This window comes from Triplophysa rosa, linkage group LG10, assembly GCF_024868665.1.
Source record: "Triplophysa rosa linkage group LG10, Trosa_1v2, whole genome shotgun sequence".
NCBI lineage: Eukaryota > Metazoa > Chordata > Actinopteri > Cypriniformes > Nemacheilidae > Triplophysa > Triplophysa rosa.
This window is the reverse complement of record NC_079899.1, coordinates 8,130,183-8,149,926: the sequence shown is the minus strand read 5'-3', so window position 1 is coordinate 8,149,926 and position 19,744 is coordinate 8,130,183. Positions and strand designations below refer to the sequence as shown.

At 37.8% G+C, this 19,744-nt stretch overlaps 2 protein-coding genes across 2 annotated transcripts; both read left to right on the top strand.

Moving 5' to 3' along the window:
- The first annotated feature begins 3,210 nt into the window (after positions 1 to 3,210).
- Positions 3,211 to 7,657, top strand: kcnk3b (potassium channel, subfamily K, member 3b). The gene is made up of 2 exons (XM_057344011.1): positions 3,211 to 3,655; positions 4,651 to 7,657. The coding sequence occupies exons 1-2, from the start codon at positions 3,373 to 3,375 to the stop codon at positions 5,517 to 5,519; spliced, it is 1,152 nt and encodes a 383-aa protein (XP_057199994.1). The 5' UTR covers positions 3,211 to 3,372; the 3' UTR covers positions 5,520 to 7,657.
- A 654-nt stretch (positions 7,658 to 8,311) lies between these two features.
- Positions 8,312 to 18,304, top strand: marc1 (mitochondrial amidoxime reducing component 1). Its single transcript, XM_057344726.1, has 7 exons — positions 8,312 to 8,686; positions 8,902 to 9,072; positions 9,490 to 9,655; positions 9,784 to 9,924; positions 11,056 to 11,117; positions 11,503 to 11,574; positions 11,970 to 18,304. The coding sequence occupies exons 1-7, from the start codon at positions 8,436 to 8,438 to the stop codon at positions 12,082 to 12,084; spliced, it is 978 nt and encodes a 325-aa protein (XP_057200709.1). The 5' UTR covers positions 8,312 to 8,435; the 3' UTR covers positions 12,085 to 18,304.
- Positions 18,305 to 19,744: the final 1,440 nt, after the last annotated feature.

Below are 19,744 nucleotides of genomic sequence, written 5' to 3'. Positions count from 1 at the left end.
CGTTTCCCCAATTACTGTTAAAGGGATAGTTCACCCAAAAATAAAAATTCTGTCATCATTTACTCACCTTTGAGTTGTTCCAAATCTATATAATTTTTCTTTGTTCTGATGAACATAGAGAAAGATATTTGGAAGAATGCTCACAACCAAACAGTTTTTGGACACAGTAGGAAAAATTATATATTTTTTGGTTCTGTTGAATACAAAAGAAGACATTTTGAAGAATGTAGGACAGCAAACAGTTCTGGGGCACTTTTGACTACCATTGTAATTTTCCTATGGTAGTCAATGGGGTCCAAGAACTGTTTGGTTACAAGCGTCGTCCAAATATCTTTCTCTGTGTTCAACCAAACAAAGAAATGTACACCATTTGGAACAACTGTGAGGTGAGTAAATGATGACAGATTTTTTTTGGGGGGTGAACTATACCTTTAACAATATACCTAAACCTTTTTTTTTATTTGCCTGTTTGTCTATTTTATTGACAGAAATCTTTAATGTGTGTCTGTCTGTTGATGCTGAAAGAGCTTTCTGTTTTTAAAAAAATTCCACGATCTGGGTATTGTTTTACAATGACAACAGCACTCTTGACAGCAAAATCATTCAAAATAACAGAAGGGTTTGCCATGTCTATTTACCCAGATGTCCTCCACTTATATTGTGACCATTAAAAGAACTACAGTGTCATTTGCGGTGATGCGCAGAGAGGCTGTTAAAACGAAAATTGTTATGTAAAGGGTGAGCCTGCGCAAGATCACTAAGGGCCACTGATATTTACTCAAGGACTAGCGTTGATTATGTGATGTTGCTAGACATTACCGTGTCCGTGTTCCATTGGAAAACGTTTAAAAGATGATTAGTGTGTTACTAAAGCCTGGCTCAGACTACAGGAGTTTTAAAATCCTGACAGATTTTAAATTCTGGTTGCAGCACACACATGAGGAGAATCTTGACAGATTCTCTTATTTAAAATCTTAAACCTGGCTCAGACTACAGGAGTTTTAAAATCCTGACAGATTTCAAATTCTGGTTGCAGCACACACATAAGGAGAATCTTGACAGATTCTCTTATTTAAAATCTTAAACCTGGCTCAGACTACAGGAGTTTTAAAATCCGGAAAGATTAAAAATCTGGTTGCAGCACACACATAAAAAGAATCTTGACAGATTATTTTATTTAAATTCTTAAACAAGCTCACACTCATCAGTGTACAACTAAATTACACATATTTTACATATCCATAGGATATGCAGTTTTGTAAAAGGAGCTAATAGTAACCGTTTTAATGGGTTTACTATTTTTAGATGTTGACATCACATCTACATTTTAATCTCTTTTTCAAGCACTACAAAAATAGGTTTGCCCTTTGTAAACTTGCATTTATGAATGTGAAATGTCCAGATAAGAAAACTTTGGGAGGTAAAGTTGTGTTTATAAATAAGACTAAAGTAGCAAGTGCAAAAATAAAAATTTAGAAAGTTTGATTGGAAGTTTTTTTATTTCATAATTGCACATCAAAAGTAATTCTAAGACACCCAAACTACAGGATAATATTAAGATTATCATACCAGAGGACGCCTCTTACGTCATCTCACCGGGAAACAGAAGTAAACAAAGGGACGTCGCAAAGTTAATTTCACGTGATCTCACCTGGCAACGGTTGTGTAACGTCTTTGTCGTTCTCTGAATGATTCTCTGTCTGTCTGTCTGTCCAAAGCCGCGGGAACGTATTTTGAGCAGGGGGTGCTATAATGCTTTTTGCTAGGGCTAAAGTTATGACTGTGCTTTGGGCAAGCCGCTTAAGTTTAATGTTAATAAATAACGGAAGAAAAAAAATTGTCGCTGCCGAGAATAAAGATGAATGCCAATGTGACTATAAGACACAGCGTAAAAACAAACACATAAACGCATGTTATATGTATGCCTATAGCCAAATAACAATCTGTTGAACGAAACTACAAGCTGCACGTTAGCAGTTAACTTACCCGGTACATTTAAAACCGACGCGACTTCTCCCCAGCTCTTTTCCTTATCTGTGCGGTTGTGGTATGTTTTGGAGGATACATTATATAGACAATCATGTTGTTCCTCCATCTCCGCTGTCCAATGTACCCTTGCAGGAGCTTTCGCGGTCGACATTTTTAAAGGTCTGTCAGTCACCTCCGTCACCTTGCAGATGTGCCTCTCATTGGCTGTTGCGAAAGTACCAACGTCATCACCCCGATTTAAAATCCTAAATATCAAACATGTTTGATATGATCGGGGCGGCCCCGATTTCTCTCGGAGCAGATCGGGAGGTGTAAGATTCGATCTGTGAACGCCTCACATTACGTGATAATCTGTGCCGAACCTCAGACCCGATCGAGGTTCTGGACCCGATTTTTTCAAAGATTCTCGGGAGGGGAAATCGGGGTAAATTCTGGCCGAGAATCCTGTAATCTGAGCCAGGCTTTACTGGAAAACCTCTCGTAAAATTTACCACAGACTACACATAATTTCATTAAAATCCGTTTCTGACTGGGCTTATATTTACGGCATTTATTTTAGTTAATTAATTTTTTTTTTCATACGTGATTTAAGAGTTTTGTTAATGATTATTGAAAATCAGAAATCTCCACGGCAAATCTTATTTGTTGATTTTATAAGCTTGTTGAAACGGCATAGAGAGATTTTGCCCTTGTCATGTAGATAGCTCCCACAAATATTCTCTGAAAAACATTACAATAATGCGTCTGTCAGGTGTTTTTACCCAAAGCAACTTGGATTTCAACTTGGTTTCAAAGCCGCATCGCTAACGTAATGCTCTAACAAATCGCTTGCTGGCCTTCCAAAGCCACGGATGTCCAAATTCACAGTTTATCAGGAAATGGAAAAAAAACACTGTTTTTTAAATGATTCAGCGCTGTATTGTAAAAGTTGACAAGCACTTTTTATTGGTTAGATATTTGCAAAACCTAGTGACAAACATAAAGGGTGACTAATAATAATGATTTATGGCAAAAAAATAAAAATCACGACATATTGAGATACGAGGTTTCAGACGGACAGCCGCGAAATGCACCATTCAGTTAAAAACTTACGCTGTAATGTGTCTTGAACAGTCTTATTGAACAGTATGCTTACTCAAATTAGAAGGAACACACTGTATGACCATATAAGGTGTTTGTGTATTATTCCCGGGGGTGGTGCTGAAAGAACAGCTCCCACTAAACACGACTTGTTTTAATGCGATCCCCTGTGGCAGCTTTTCCAGGAGACCCTCTTCAGTTGGATCCTTACTATCGAGAGGTGTTATGACAAGTCATGAATCACCAAAGTTCCCATAAGCGAGATTTGAAAACTGAGGGATATTTCGTGGCGGCTATGAGAAGATGAAGAGGCAAAACGTGCGGACCCTTGCTTTAATAATCTGCACATTGTCCTATTTATTAATCGGAGCGGGAGTCTTCGACGCCCTGGAGTCAAAGCAGGAGAAAAGCCACAAGGGCAAACTCGACTATCGAAAATTTCAACTCATGTACAAATATAATCTAACCAGATTTGACTTTGATCAAATCGAAAGGGTTGTTTTGTTTCTGAAACCTCACAAAGCCGGAGTCCAGTGGAAGTTCGCCGGGTCGTTTTACTTCGCCATCACTGTAATAACGACCATAGGTAATTTTCATATTTAAGTGATTAGACTTTGTCTGTCTTTAAAATAGTCGTCATATATACTGCTTTTTAACTGAAGTGATATATCATGTTATATACGTGATGATGTAAATATTTGTGACTTTTATGTATGTATATATACATATATATATTCTAAAAAAAACACCAAATTGGCATGTTTACTAAATTTGAGGATGAGGTTAATAAACAAGAAAGAAATCTATAATACAGTCATCGCTTCATCAAATGTTTAATCCTGTGATACAATGCATGATGATTCCGGTCATTGCTTCTATGGATTTATTCATTAAAGAATGAAAATGAGTTATTTTTAGAAGAGCACTTTTCAAAATGTGAATGCCCTTTACTGTAGTCTGTTCTGTATTTACCTGTTCAGACTAAAATGCCTGTTCAATATATATATATATATATATATATATATATACACTCCTAATTTATTTTTTACACTTATTCCATCAGTGTCTTTGGTATCTCAGTACTGAGGACTACATACTGATTTATAACAAATCTCCAGGCTAATGCCGTATTAGTCTGCCCTCATTGGAGAGTTTATAGCATCATCATAACAAAACTGGGATGGTTATGTACGCAAATCTCACAGAGACAACATCTGGGCACGGGAACCGTGTTAAACCCTTAAAGTGTAATGGATGTCTGTAATAATATTTATCAGATGTTAAAGTACATCCTGTACAAATAAATGTGGGGGGTGAACATTTGATAAATAATCTAACGACACTAGGCTATAACAAACAGTAAAGACACTGACCATCCTGTTTACTTTATTATTTTCCATTCCAAAAGATTTTGCAGTAAGGTTTGTTTACAGTAACTGATAAACTCACGAATAGCAGTTATGTTATTCTCTGTACAACTCCCCCAGTGAACCTCACTCTAAACATCCAAAATGGTATTTGAACTTTATAGTCTTGACATTTTTATAATAAATAAGTTCGTTTTTATTCTCTCCTCTCAAGGTTATGGCCATGCTGCTCCCAGTACGGATGCTGGGAAAGCATTTTGCATGGGGTATGCACTCTTGGGCATCCCCCTCACCCTGGTGATGTTCCAGAGCCTGGGTGAACGTATCAACACATTCGTCCGCTTCCTGTTGCACAAAGCCAAGAAATGCATAGGCCTGCGGCGGCCGGAAGTTTCCATGGCCAACATGGTGTTCATCGGATTCTTCTCCTGCATCAGCACCTTGTGTTTGGGAGCAGCTGCCTTCTCCCACTACGAAGGTTGGAGTTTTTTCCATGCCTTCTACTACTGCTTCATCACCCTAACCACCATCGGTTTTGGTGATTACGTGGCCCTTCAAAAGGACAACACGCTCCAAAACGACCCTCATTACGTGGCCTTTAGTTTCGTCTATATCCTGATGGGCCTCACAGTAATTGGTGCTTTCCTCAACCTAGTGGTGCTACGGTTCATGACGATGAACACAGAGGATGAGAGAAGAGACGCGGAGCAGAGGTCTCTGCTTTCCAAAGATAAACATAAAGCCCTGCCTCCACGCCGCACGGACCCTCCGACCCCCTTTGCCGGGGGTCAAGACAAAAGGCGAGGGTTGAAGAGCGTCTACGCTGAGGTGCTTCACTTCCAGACGGTGTGCTCATGCCTGTGGTACCGAAGCCGAGAGAAAATGGTGATCCTCCCGCAGGATCTGTCCTTCACTGATGCGCTAATGGAGCAAGGAGACGTGTCACCCCACCACTTCTTTGAATCCAGCCCCTCAGGCTGCGTCTGTAACCCTCATCGCTGCTCAGCCATTAGCACTGTGTCCGCTGACCTGAGAAACATCTCTCCGTTTAAGCTCTTCTCAAAGAGACGCAGCTCGGTCTGAATCACCTCAGTTTCTTATCAGTACTGTATAACTGTTAATGGTCAATTATTTTATTTTACCTAAATGATTGAGCAGCACACCCGAAGTTGGGTTTTTGCATTTATTGACTTCTACAGTTACAGTCTATCATGCAACTTACTGTTTAATGATTATGAATAAGAATTACAATGGGAATCTTTTTCAGTTTTAATTCAATGACAGCCTGATATGATGCAATGCACAGTATTTGAACAATCTTTAATGAAAGAAAAAAGTCTGACTAAAAAGAATGAGCAGCAATATTGTTTTACCTTGTTCAGGTGACATTGTCGGTTGGTCATGCATTGTCAGTGTATGTTAATTTTAACTTTAAATAACTTTTTGACAATTGCAAGCCATTGTTAACTCTTTCCCCGCCAGCCAGCGCCAGCATTTTTTCACAAAATATTGAAGGCCCCCTGAATATTTTTTTCTACAAATATACGTAACATAACATATATTTGAACATACTGTATATCATATTAAAGAACAGAGCCTCTGCTTTTAATAAAAAAGCATTTTATAATTTGTATTCATTATTTTTTTAATCATCTCTAAAATGTGGTTAGGTTCCTTGAAAAATACAACATTTAAAAAAACTGAGAAAATTGCGTTTTTGTCAAAGAATTTGTCCACAGCAGATTTAGAATGAACATCAAAAAAGTAGATAGAACATTTACTGCTTTTGGATCCATTGATGCTCTACTCGTTTAGAAGGGGGATAACAGTGCCCCCTATCTTGTGAAAACGTGCGTAGCTGTAAATTTCCTTCAATAGCAGAGAAATTTGGGCTGCGTTTCCCGAAACCTTCTTATTGCTAAGTATATATCGCTACCCTCTTAAGGTGTAACTTAATAACTTACCAAAGTGGGAAAAATTACTTTAATTATTTTGTTCAGAACACAAAAGAAAATATTTTGAAGAATGCATAAAGCAAACAGGTCTGGGGCACTTCCGACTACTATTGTAATTTTTCCGACAATGGAAGTCAATGGTGTCAAAGAAATGTTTGCTTGCAAGCATTCTTACAAATATATTTTGCTGTGTTCATCAGAACAAATACATTTATGCAGATTTGGAACAACTTGAGGGTGAGTGAATGATGACAGAATTTTCATTTTTGGGTTCTCTGCCCAGCTTTGTACAACATGTTATGACAAATGTAACCCATTACATTATATTAATCTCATAGAGTCACCAACAAGGCGTATATGCTCATAGATTGGCAGCAGATTACTTTCTTTGTAGTTAGAACTAAGAGAGCAAAACTGTCTAGTCATAACAGAGGCAACATCTATGAGAAACATATTAAACTCTTGAACCTTGTCACTCTTGTACTTAATTACCATTGATGTTTAGCACCTCCATATTAGCTTTGAAGATAAAGTAACAGTATGACCTTGGTCTACAGCAGTTATCCCATACGGACCCTCCAAGTGCTCTCAGCACTGATCTGGACATCGTGTCCTGTGTATCCCCTATGACTCAGAGAGGCCTTGCTGCTCAGGCTATGTTTGGCCCACACAGGAGAGTGGGCCATCTTCTCATCCTGCCAAGGAGAAAGCGCTTTGTGCCCAAGACTTTGCCTTTGGCTGTTAGACCTGCATGATACAGTGACAGAAGGAAGTGCATTACAACAAACGCCTGCATTTCCCCCCCATGGTGGTGGCATCTGTTGCTTTTCCTTTTTGTTTTTGGTTTGGCATCTACATCTATGAGAAAGGTAAAAAATATCTTTGGCCAGAACGTCAATGGGGGTAGGACATAGTGTACTGTACATTTATGTTTATGTTTCTATTTACATCCTTACCAAAGGAACCAGGGTAAAAATAACTTATTGTTGATAACGCATTGAGAATCATTCTTATTTTGTCCAGCTTTTAGGAAGGTCTTTCCTATTAGGATTGGTAAAATGAAATAGCAGCAGAGAAATATTAATATGCATTTTGCCAAACAATGTCTGTACTGTAAAAAGTCTTGTAGAGCTGACATAAAAAATAAAAGTGTTATTATTTTTACATAGGTTTTTTCTATGTATCTATCTATAAATAAGGCTCTTTTGGTCATTTGTGAATCAAAATGATGAGACAAACATCTTAAAAAAAATGCAGATGTTAAAATATACTAGGCCTACAGTTTAAATTAAAATGTAAATATATTATTATGAATAATCACGTAAATAATATGCAAGCCAAAATTTAAGTTTGGCACAACTTTATTATTTAAAATGGAATTGTTTATTAAACGGAACATCTATTTTTCAGATAAATCTTTTCATGTTTTTATAAATACGGTTATTGTGGGTTTTTTAATAAATAAATTTCATTGATCATTCATGATTAAAATATACTCAATATTTGACTCAATATTTTACACTAATGTGAATAATCATGTAAATAAGATGCAAGCATAGAACATTGAAAATCAATTATGTTGATTTGTTTAACAATATAAAAGTCTTCAAGTAAAACAAATGTATTTAAATATTCTTTAAAGTCAACAGAAATAACGTGACCATGTTTGAGTAAAACCAGTATGACAGTGATTGGAATAACCACAATGGTTAATGGTTAATAAAGAGTTCTCTAAATTGCAGGTGGTAGGATGGGTGTCTGACGAAAATTAAAACTGTTTTAGAATCGGATCATCAATACATTAATACAAGCGTCTTTTTATTTTAGGTACCATGCATTTATGTACAACCAATCATTTAAAAAAGAACAAACGTGTGAAATAGTAAAGAATTTATATGGCCGTGTCCCCTTTAAAGTCACATTGTAGCAACGCGTGTTTTCATTGGTTGCAACAAGAAGCCTGCTTCAGATGGTCTGAAAAGTGTAATCGTTTTCTTGACCTGTCACATTTTATCCACGATCGTCTGTATTTTCTAGATTTAAAATGAACTTTAAAGAAGCATCCGCGAAATTATTTAATGAGAACCCAAAAATTTCTCTTTTTGCTGCAGGCACAGCTGTTGCGGTTCTTGGACTCACGTTTGGCTATAAATATATCCGTAGAGAGAAGAAGTTAACTAAAGTTGGAGTTGTTTCACAGTTATTGATTCATCCGATGAAGTCTGGGAAAGCTGTGTCGGTGGAGACAGCTGAATGTTTGCGAATGGGACTGAAATGTGGCGAACTGCAGGATCGGTAAGTTTTCGTGACGTTGTTGGTAATAATAATGCGTTCATACAATTAACACAAATTCATTTTTCTACTATACTTTGCTGTCTGTATTGTTACATTGCTCTTATAATACTGTTTTTCATAAAAACTTTGACTGTTTGGTGTGACACGGGGATTTACAACCGCCATTGTAAGATCAAGGTTCATTAGCCATTTATTTAACTGATTTATTTTCGCAGTCACTGGCTGGTCATAACGGAGGATGGACATATGGTGACAGCCAGACAACAGCCCCGTCTGGTATTGGTATCTTTGACCTGTCGGGGTGGTCAGCTGTGTCTCAGTGGACCCCAGATGGAGGAGTTAAGAGTTCCTCTTCAGCAGCCTAATAATAAAGTTGTGGACTGCAGGTACTTTAATAATTCTCACAGTGGCCCCCAATAGCTTTTGCACTGCTAAATTACAAGTGGACATAAATGCATACAAGTCTTTGAATTAAATTACAAAATGCCAAACTAAGTGGCATCTGCTTTAAAAAGTCCTTGTTCGAGGTACATTTTGTCCCACAAGCCACACAAGTGTCTTACCTTGCTTGAAAAGTATGCTTCCTTTAAATATACCTTTGAGTTTGACATTTTATTTAATGCAGTGCCATTTATACATTTTTATAAGTGTTTAAATACTTTTGGGGATACTGGAGTGGAGTCCCCCCCCAAAATGACTTTCATTAAGTTTATGCAGAACTAGACGTGTTACTTTTTGTGTTAACCAGATAAGTTTTGTACAACAAAAAGGTGCATGTAAAAAATGTCTGCTTTTATTTTTAGAGTGTTTAGTATGGATGTCCAGGGGAGAGACTGTGGGGATGGGGTGTCTGAATGGCTTACTCGACACCTGGCATCAGACAAGACTGTTCGTCTAGTTCATTATGAACCCTATCTAAAGCCCCAAAGGCCTTCGGTGAAAGAACCACTTTTTCCTGAGGATGAAAAGGTTTGATTTCTCACAACAACAAAAAATTACAGTATATACGGTATATATTTAACAAATAATATTGATCTTAATAGATTTGTCAGTATTTTTAATAGAGTACACATTTTGTATATTTCATGATTCCTCAGGTGGCTTATCCTGATGCAGCTCCCATCATGCTGATGTCTGAGGCTTCGGTTAGAGACCTAAATAGCAGGTTGGATCATGAAGTCACAGTCTCTCAGTTTCGTCCCAGTATTGTGGTCAATGACTGTGAGGCCTTTACTGAGGTATAACAGTATTCAAAAGCATACGCACGCACGCACGCACGCACGCACGCACGCACGCACAGGCCACTTTTTTAGGTACACCTTGCTAGTTCCTGTTTGGATCCCATTTTTCCTTCAAAACTGCCTTAATTGTTTGTGGCATAATACTAAAGTATTCAAGATGCTGGAAACATTTCACAGAGATATTGACATGATAGCATTGCTCAGTTACATTCGGTTTTGTGGCATGTATTCTGAATGGAACCATTAGAAGATAGAGAATGCACATGATCAGCAACTACTCTGGTATTCTGTGACATTAATGATGCCCATTGCCCAGTTTACTAAAGGGACCATGATATCCCCACACTGTTACACCTCCACCAGCCTGAAGTTTAAAACTAGGCAGGATGGATCCATGTGTTTTTGTTGTATACACCACATTCTGCCCAAACCGGTGATCCAATCTGGTCATTTACTTCTGACATATACCATTAATTAATCGTTTTACATTCAGTTGCTGGCACATGTCTGGCTGATTAGATATCTGCGTTAACAAATTTGGATTAATGTTATATTTTTTTCTTAAATTCTGTAAATGCATTTTTCACATGGTAACCGGATGCTGCAAATCATTTTGACAGGCACAGTTTAATATTACACAAAAATGATGTATATATATACAGTATATGTCCTTTAATAACATGCAGTATATGACATTACATTTATAAAATATTAAAACAAATTGCTTGTTTGTGGCATTTCATGTTATGAAATATTGATTTGAAATATTTTATTAGCTTATTTAAATGTTAAAAATTAAACGTGTATTAAAATTAGAATTCAAAAATGCTTAAAATCAATTCAAAATCAATATATTTTATTAGCAAATTTTTCCTCCTTAGGTGAGGAAATGTTACTTAGGTGTAATTTTAAGGTTGCATTGTGTGTTCGTGTCATTTGAACGTTGTGTCTTACCTTAAAACCGAAATTAAAAGTGTTTTCCTCACAGGAGGTTTGCAAAAACACTTAAAACTTAGAATTAATTTTTGAACAAATGTAGACTGTCCGTGAGGAAATTTTACTTGGTTAAAAATTTATTTTTTGTTTGTTTTGGTGATGCTTACCTTAGTTGTGTAATTTGTTGACTAGGACATGTGGGATCATATTCAGATTGGCCAAGTAGAGATGAAGAGAGTGATTGGATGTGGAAGGTAAGGTATCTTAAAGCAGTGGTTATCAAACTTTTCGTTGTAAGCCCCCCAAATAAAGACTTACAATCTTAACTTAAAATTTTAATTAAACCAAAAACATATACAATTTTACAATGCTGGAACATAAATTCTTTTGATTGGTGGTCGTATTTTTTCTGATGTTTGATTGCACAAAATTTATGATAAATTTCTATATTTCACAAAATGCCACGAAAACTGTGGCCCCCCTGGATCCATCTTGGGGACCCTCCGGGGGGCCACAGCCCCAGTTTGAGAACCACTGGCTTAAAGTGTATACAATACACTGTTCTGTAGTATCATTACTTCTGCAAACCACTCTAGTAATACTGTACTGTATGTGCGCTGTCTGTCACTTTAACATCAGATGCATTTTAACCACTGTTGACCCTGAGACTGGAGTCATCAGTCGTAAAGAACCCCTCAACACGCTCAAAACGTAAGTGTGTACAGAATCAGACCAAACTATTTGCTAAAATGAATCCTATTCAGAATGACCTAAATTACACGCACAGGTCACCTTTGTATTTTTATGACCTAGTTCTCAATAACAGATAACTAAAACAAAATCGATTCATTCATTTAGGTTCATGGTTGTTTAATCAGTAATTTTGCTTGGCTTGTTTCATTTGTTGTTAATCAGTTACTGGGCACCTGAAAAGAATAACCTTTACACAACATACTGTAGAGTTTGTAGAGCACAGTACTTCTCACAGCCTTGCTGTTATACATACAGGTCTATTGCATTTTTTCAATTCTAAACATGGGCTGGGCAATCTTGTAAAATGTATCCTTGGTTCATCCTTTATCACATGCTTGATTTTTGTTGTTTAGCTATCGACTGACTGATCCTAAGCAGAAAACCTCACCAATACTGGGACAGTATTACACAGTCAAGAAAACAGGCGTCCTTCATGTGGGGGAACCTGTTTTTAAGATCACCTATTGAAATGGTCTGAACAGGACATGTGGTGACGAATTTACGAGCAATAACAGTATACACACAGACTTAATCAATGGTCTTGTCTTCATTTTTATTGAAGAATGAATATAGATATATAGTAATATAGAATCAAGATTACTTTGTAAAATGTAATATATTGCTGTAGATCACTGGGGTACCATTGCATCTTACAAATGTCCGTGTTTTATATTCCACATTAATGAACTAATTATCTGTGAAAAGCAAGAGCCTATGTGCCTAAAATATGAAATATTTTTCAGTATTAATTATTTTGTGTACCTCACAACATTGTGTATTTGTGTATTGGAAAGATAATGTTTCTAATACAAAATTTAACTATTATCTATGTATGATTATACTTAGTATTGCATTTTGTCCTATTTGTAATTTCTCGTTACAACTCAAACCCACATTATTATTTCAATACAGTCGTTGTCTATAGTAGTGTTTGTGATATTGAAAGGAGTTGTGTGACATGAGCAATCCCAAGATTAGGAGTGAGATGATGATTTAAGCGTACCACCTTAGACATGTGAAACACTCAGAACAGAAACATGTTGCTACATCGCACAACATGTTTGAAAGACAATAGCTTGCATATGAGAACTACAGTAATAGCAGAATCACAATATATACGGTATACCTGCTAAAATCAACAACTGGAAGAAGAAAACATTTTTTAAAGGTTTTTATGTTAAATCATTGCAAACTAAGTTAAATCTGAATGTTTTAGTCCATAATATGTGTATATTTACAATACACATGCACTCACAAGCACACACATGTAGTCATGAAGCCGCTTATTAGGTTTTTAGTCATGCTCTTGATAGTGTTTTTTCCAAAAAAAGTGGTCTTTTAACCAATGGAATATCTTTGGCGTTAACTGTGAAGAGCTGCAATCTTCTTGATATTTGGGAAAACATCCAGTAGATGGTGCCATTTCATTCGTTTCAATGCTTTTACACTAGTAAACAACTGAAATGACTATGAATATGAACATACATAAATAACATTTTTGTTGTATCACATTTACTGTGCATTAATAATTATTTGTTTAAAAGAAAAGATATGCTTGATTATATTTGTTTAAATACAACAAGATAAGTAGTTATTTAAAAAGTATTATTTACTTAAACTTGACGTTTAATTTTAAAGTAATTGTTATTCAATAAATAATTTTCTTTTCCTTTATTTTAGCTACACCTCCATGTGTTATTGCTGCTATTAGATGTTGTCCAATAGCTGTCTGGAGCAAATGTAGCCTATATGTTTTTATATTAATAGAAATAAAAAATAGAAATAAACTACAAAAATAAAATAAAAACATTTTAATGATTGGTAATAATTAGCGTCAATTTATAAGAAATACAATTTTATTATCTTTTTGTATTTACGTGTTTCTTTAACTAGAGACATTTTTAAGAAACTAAAAGTGTGTTTACTTACTAAATATATTCTTGTGGTGAATTTTTGGTCTATGACCTATACAGACTTAAGACATAGTAATAATTGTAAATTAAACAAAGAATCAAATAAACATGAAACATTTTAATATTAACAAATATAGTTTTTTGTACAACACAAGATACTTTGTATTGATTTTACAAAATTAAACCCTCATTGTTGTTTCCATTGTGACACTAACATGTTGCAAAATCATCCTTTCTTTGGTGTTAGTAGAAAATCAAGTAGTAAGAATAGGAAAACTGACTTTAGATGAACTGAGAAAAGCCCATATAGTTGAAAATTTAAACATTTTTACTGCTATATCCATGCATTTTCCCGTAAAGTGTTAAGTGAAGCACAAATACTGTGTATCTCATTACCTTGGCAAATGGCTCTTGCCAGCATATTTGTCACTCATTCAGTAAACACTCCACACAGGCTCTTAATGGGTTTTTCACTGGAAAGGGACGTTCATCATTTCTTTCGGATGCTACATTAGCTCTTCCACATGAAATATCTCACTAAGTTGACAACTGTATGGCTTATTAACTTGGTTTGCAAAGGTAATGACATGTTTTGGCTTCAATTACTTCTGGGGCCTCTCGTTTTATCCGTTCCTGTTACGCAAATTATTATTTGATATTGTTTTTACTCTTTAGCGGATATGGTTAGCTAATTATTAAGGTAAAAGACATGTTGGCAAAAGAGCTATTAAACACTTTGCTAGCAGTTTGCTGTACCATGGTGACAATATTATGATTGTGTCTGTCTTATTTGTATATTTATAATGTAATTTATGAAAGAGAAAATGTCATCCTAGATGTTAACCCTTCTCCTAGTTTAACATGCAGAGTCAATTATAAGCCATTGATCAATACCTATATATCAATGTAACCTGACACTTACAGTATGCTCAATGTAAAAGGTCAAATGTAAAACATGTTCAAGTTTTTTTCTCAGAAATATACAGTGTTTCAGAATGTAAGATGTTTTCTGGGTGAAAATTCCCCCAAGGCAAGAATTGACTCCAATGTCTCTACAATATTCCTGTGTTAAAATATGGGTAGGTTGTGTCATTACAGGGACTGTAATGTAAAAAAATTTTGCAAGTAAATGAGAATTTTGGGGAAAAGTTGTCACTAGTTCACAGAATGAAACAAAAACGATAATTTTACTAATGTACCCGTAAATAGTAAATTCAGAAAAACACAAAAATAATTGTGGTGTGGTTTCTTATTTTTTCCATGGCTGTATTTTTTTTTGGTGATGCTGTGGCGCAATAAAAAAATACACATCTTTAAGGGGAGGTTTGCTCGAGGTGGATGGACTGTCTGTAATTAGCATGTAAGAAACTTACCGTTTGAATGTGTAAAAGACCAAATGAAAAGCGTCTGCTAAATGGCAAAAAAATTACAGACAGAATTCCAGACGTTAAAGTAATTACACACTGTAACCCTGAGGGTTGTCTTTACTTAAACATTCACACCTGACTTAAAAATCTTATAATGTACTCAAAATGTTTTGCTGTGTGCAAGACCCACAAGCCCTATATTGACTGAATAATTTGATTATTGATGCTTACAAAAATGAAATTAACAGATTTGGCATTCAAATAGTTTCTTAATACGAGTTTATATACAGGTTTAATCTCTTAGTATTATCAATGTTTGTGAAGTCACTGCTCAGGTGTTTGTTTGCTTTATAAACATGAACAATGTACAACACATCTTACTTTTCTCTATATGACGTGCATGTCATCAATGCATGTCAAACAATGAGTAAAAAAAATCTATCAGTGTTCTTCTGTCTTCTTTAGCACTGTATGAAGTTTTTTGGAGACCCCATTACTCAATTACATTGAGTACAACCAACTTATTCAGAAGGTAAAGTAATGCTTTTGAGTCGCCTGTGCATTAGTTTAGCCAACTATACATTACATAAAAAATTTAGGGCAAAAATTAAACTGTAGTTAACTAATTACATTTTACACTGCACAGGGTGTCCGCGGATCCTTAAAATGTCTTAAAAAGTCTTAAATTCCATAATGTCAAAATAAGGCCTTAATTAGCATTAAAATGTCTTAAATCCGCGTTTCCAAGGTCTTAGAAATGCAGTCGAACCGACACTGTAAAGATGATTTTATTTTCGTTTTAAAATCATGTACGTCTATTTGTCATGCAGAACAAATTAGGCAGAACCAACTAACAAATAATACGTTCACGGGGGGTTCGTGAGGTGAGTGGACTGGATATTACCACATGGAGAAAAGTTGGAGCTTTAGCCATGGGGAAGTCCAAATTTGTTGCTATGAAATTGGTGTCACGGTCCTGCCTTCTTGTTTCTGAATTTCTAGTCATGTGGCAGGATCGGGACAGAGCCCTTAGGTTTTATGTGAGAAAGCCATGAGTTGTTTATGTTTTTACATCTCATGTGCTTTCTCGTGTCTTGTCATTGGCCCCGCCCCTCTCATTTCTAGTATTGCTTCCCTGCCGTGTCTAATGTTTCCCACCTGCCCTCGTCAATTATCCTTCGTTTGTCTTCCCTTTATAATGCCCTCATGTTTCATTGTCCTGTGCTCGTGCGTTGCGTTAGTAGTGTTTCCGTGTCGTGTGCCCTGCTACCATACCATGAGGATTACCTGTTTGTGAATACCCTTGTCTTGTCTCGCCTTGTCCTACCTTGCTTTTCTTTTGACGTTGTGTCACATATAGTTTAGTTTGTTTTGCCCCATCGTGGGAAGTGTTTTTTTCTCGTCTTGTATTTTAGTTGTTCTCGTGTTGACACCCCCTCGTGGGTTTTTGTTTTGTCTCCGTTGTGTTTAATAAATCTGTTAACCCCTTCACCTCTGGCTGCCTGCAATTGGGTTCTGTTCCTCACACCCGTGACAATTGGTCTTAAATTTCATTCTGTACGGTATTAAAAAGGTCTTAAAGTCTTAAATCTGACTCTCAGAAACCAGCAGATAACCTGCTGCAGCTTGCAATTCTGAGTGACAGGTACTTGAAAAAAATAGTTTTACAAATTGAACTAGTGTAATGAGTTTAGAATTGTGTTTGACTTTAGTGTATTTCAAAATGTAAGTTGGATAAACTTAACCAGTCAAAGTTACTGGTTACCCTTGAGAAAGGATACTTATTGACAGAACATTGACCCTATAGTGACCAGTGGGGTATTGAATTGGGGGACATAAATTGGCAGTTCATGCTTCTCAATACTCAAATTGATACCGCCTTGTTTCCTCGCTTCCATGTCCTCCAACCCAACCTAATTGTCTAATTGGACCATGAGGTGGCGAGAAACGAGGTGTAAGGATGCTTCCAGAGGAGTCATGAGTAAGGATACGCAGATGTATCCATTGTGGAAGGGTTCAGGCTGAACTAAAGCACGTGCGCACCCATTGCCAACAAAACACAGACATCAGTTTCACTCACCGCATGCGGTTCATGTCCGGCATCTTTTATTGCGGGGACGGCTCCATATATCAGTTTCAAACGATCTCCAAATCCAGCGTTATATCCTCCATTTATATAACATTCATCACCCAAATGCAGTGAACAAACAAACACCTGAACTTCGCGAACGTATGCTCTCTCTCTCTCTCCTGCACACAAGTGAAAGTGACGTCTGCGCATGCTCCTTCTCCTGCTCTCCTTGCTGATGCGTGGGTGTGCTGCGTGCTTTTCCGGGAGAATTGTCCAATAAGGAACTAAGAAAAATAGTTACGAAACAGTATATCTTCAAAAAAACTTTCCGAAACCTGTACGATCGCTGGGGGAGTGTATCGAGCACAGAAATACTACGTAATACGCCCAACTCGTTTTTTGACAAGTTGACCATGTTAAGCATGAGAAGACAGCACGTTTAACATTGTAAAGTCAGAATGCATGACACACCGTTGCAGCAGCCCAAGTCAGGACTAGGCCTTAGTGAAAGTCGGATATTTAAATAGCTTTTATAAAAATACCTAGAAAAACACTTCTTGTCAGTTCTTTGTTCTTCAAAATTTATTTTAAGATTTGTCGGTGGAAGTTAGCTACAACAGCTCAAACATCCATTTTAGTCTGGGATTAGGCTTAAGCCTTGTCTCTGAAACCAGGCAATACATTTTAAAGCATGTTTTGTATTTTAATGTAGGGCTAGGAACTTAAACTTGCGTATGTTTATGTTTAATACTCCTGTTATTAGATAATACAGTAGATAATGAACTAAAGAGCAAATATAAATGCCATTTCACTTAATGCTTTGATGTCCTCACATTCTTGCATCCTTCGGGGATGGAGAAAAAGGAAGCAAGAAAAGGAGGATGCAGAAATAAGAAGCGCCCTATGTTGAAATCAGTGGCATAGGTTGAGTGTTGGTAGGTTTGCAACTTAAAAAAACGTTTAGTTATTCTCAGACAGGAAATTTACACCAAACAACTTGTACCATCCATTTGATTCACTGGAATGATAATGAAAGAATACAAAAAACATGAAGAAAGAATACAAAAAACATGAACATAGACTTGTCGTGATTCTGCCTCGTCGTGTCATGTCTGTCTTGATCTTGTGGTAGAATCACGGCAGGATCCCTTGTTATGTGTGGAGAGAGTCATTTTGACCCTGTCGGCCTTCGATACTCTCTCCGGTCCTTGTCTGTGTTCCCGCCCTTTTGTATCTCTCGTTATTGGTTGTTTATTAGTTCATGCCCCACACCTGTTCCCCTTTGATTTGTCCCTCTATTTAATGCCCCTGTGTTCTCTGTCTGGTGTCAGATCATTGTACTGTTATGTTGCACTGTGTCGTGTGGGTGAGTTCTGGTCATGTTAGTTAGTCTAGTTTATTGTGTCCCTATGTGATGTGTTATTAGTTTAGTCTTGTCAGTTTAGTTAGTCTTACATGTTAACATGACATTTAATAAAGACAAAATACAAAACAAAGACCCACGTGGGGGTAAACAACAAAACAGAGGAACAAGAACAAGACTAACTAAACTGACAAGACTAAACTAATAACACATCACATAGGGACACAATAAACTAGACTAACTAACATGACCAGAACTCACCCACACGACACAGTGCAACATAACAGTACAATGATCCGACACCAGACAGAGAACACAGGGGCATTAAATAGAGGGACAAATCAAAGGGGAACAGGTGTGGGGCATGAACTAATAAACAACCAATAACGAGAGATACAAAAGGGCGGGAACACAGACAAGGACCAGAGAGAGTATCGAAGGCCGACAGGGTCAAAATGACTCTCTCCACACATAACAAGGGATCCTGCCGTGATTCTACCACAAGATCAAGACAGACATGACACGACGAGGCAGAATCACGACAGAACCCCCGCCTTAAGGAGCGATATCCTGACGCTCCAAAAGGCACAAACAAGACAAGACAATGACAAAAACCATAATACAAGACATGACAAAAACATGATACATAAAAAACCAAACACTGACATGGCGCCGGCTGGAATGCCGGTTGGACAGTACATAGCGCCGGCTGGATGTCCGCCTAGACAGTACATGGAGCCGGCTGGAAGGCCGGCTGGACGGTACATGGCACCGGCTGGATGGCCGGCTGGACGGTACATGGCGCCGGCTGGAAGGCCGGCTGGATGGTACATGGCACCGGCTGGAAGGCCGGCTGGACAGCACATGGTGCCGGCTGGATGACCGGCTGGACAGTACATGGCACCGGCTGGAGGGCCGGCTGGACAACATATGGCGCCGGCTGGATGGCCGGCTGGACGGTACATGGTGCCGGCTGGATGGCCGACTGGACTGGACATGGTGCCGGTTGGATGGCCGACTGGGAGGCCGGATATCACCGGCTGGGCAGGCCTGGATGTCGACATGACAGGACAGGATGTCGGCGGCTGGGCAGCGCTCTCTGGCAGCTGGGCAGCATCTCCGACGGCTGGGCAGCGCTCTCTGGCAGCTGGGCAGCAAACAAGGACAAAAACACACAAACAGAGTCGACTCGACAGGCCTGGGCACCAGCTGGAAGGCCGGCAGGGATCTGCAGCGGGAACAGGACACCGGCGGCCTCAACCCTGGAGGGGAATCCGACGACCTCAACCCTGGAAGGGAGCCCGGCGGTCTCGAACCTGGACGGGGTTCCGGCAGTCTCGACCCCGGAAGGGAGACCGGCGGTCCCGACTCTGGAAAGAGCCCGGCGGCCTCTACCCTCCAAGGGAGTCCGGCG

Coding starts and splice junctions, on each gene's coding strand:
- kcnk3b (XM_057344011.1), top strand. CDS start 3,373: ATGAAGAGGCAAAACGTGCGGACCCTTGCTTTAATAATCTGCACATTG. Junction 3,656..4,650: donor CACTGTAATAACGACCATAG/GTAATTTTCATA, acceptor TCTCCTCTCAAG/GTTATGGCCATGCTGCTCCC.
- marc1 (XM_057344726.1), top strand. CDS start 8,436: ATGAACTTTAAAGAAGCATCCGCGAAATTATTTAATGAGAACCCAAAA. Junction 9,073..9,489: donor AATAAAGTTGTGGACTGCAG/GTACTTTAATAA, acceptor TTTTATTTTTAG/AGTGTTTAGTATGGATGTCC. Junction 9,656..9,783: donor TTTTTCCTGAGGATGAAAAG/GTTTGATTTCTC, acceptor ATGATTCCTCAG/GTGGCTTATCCTGATGCAGC.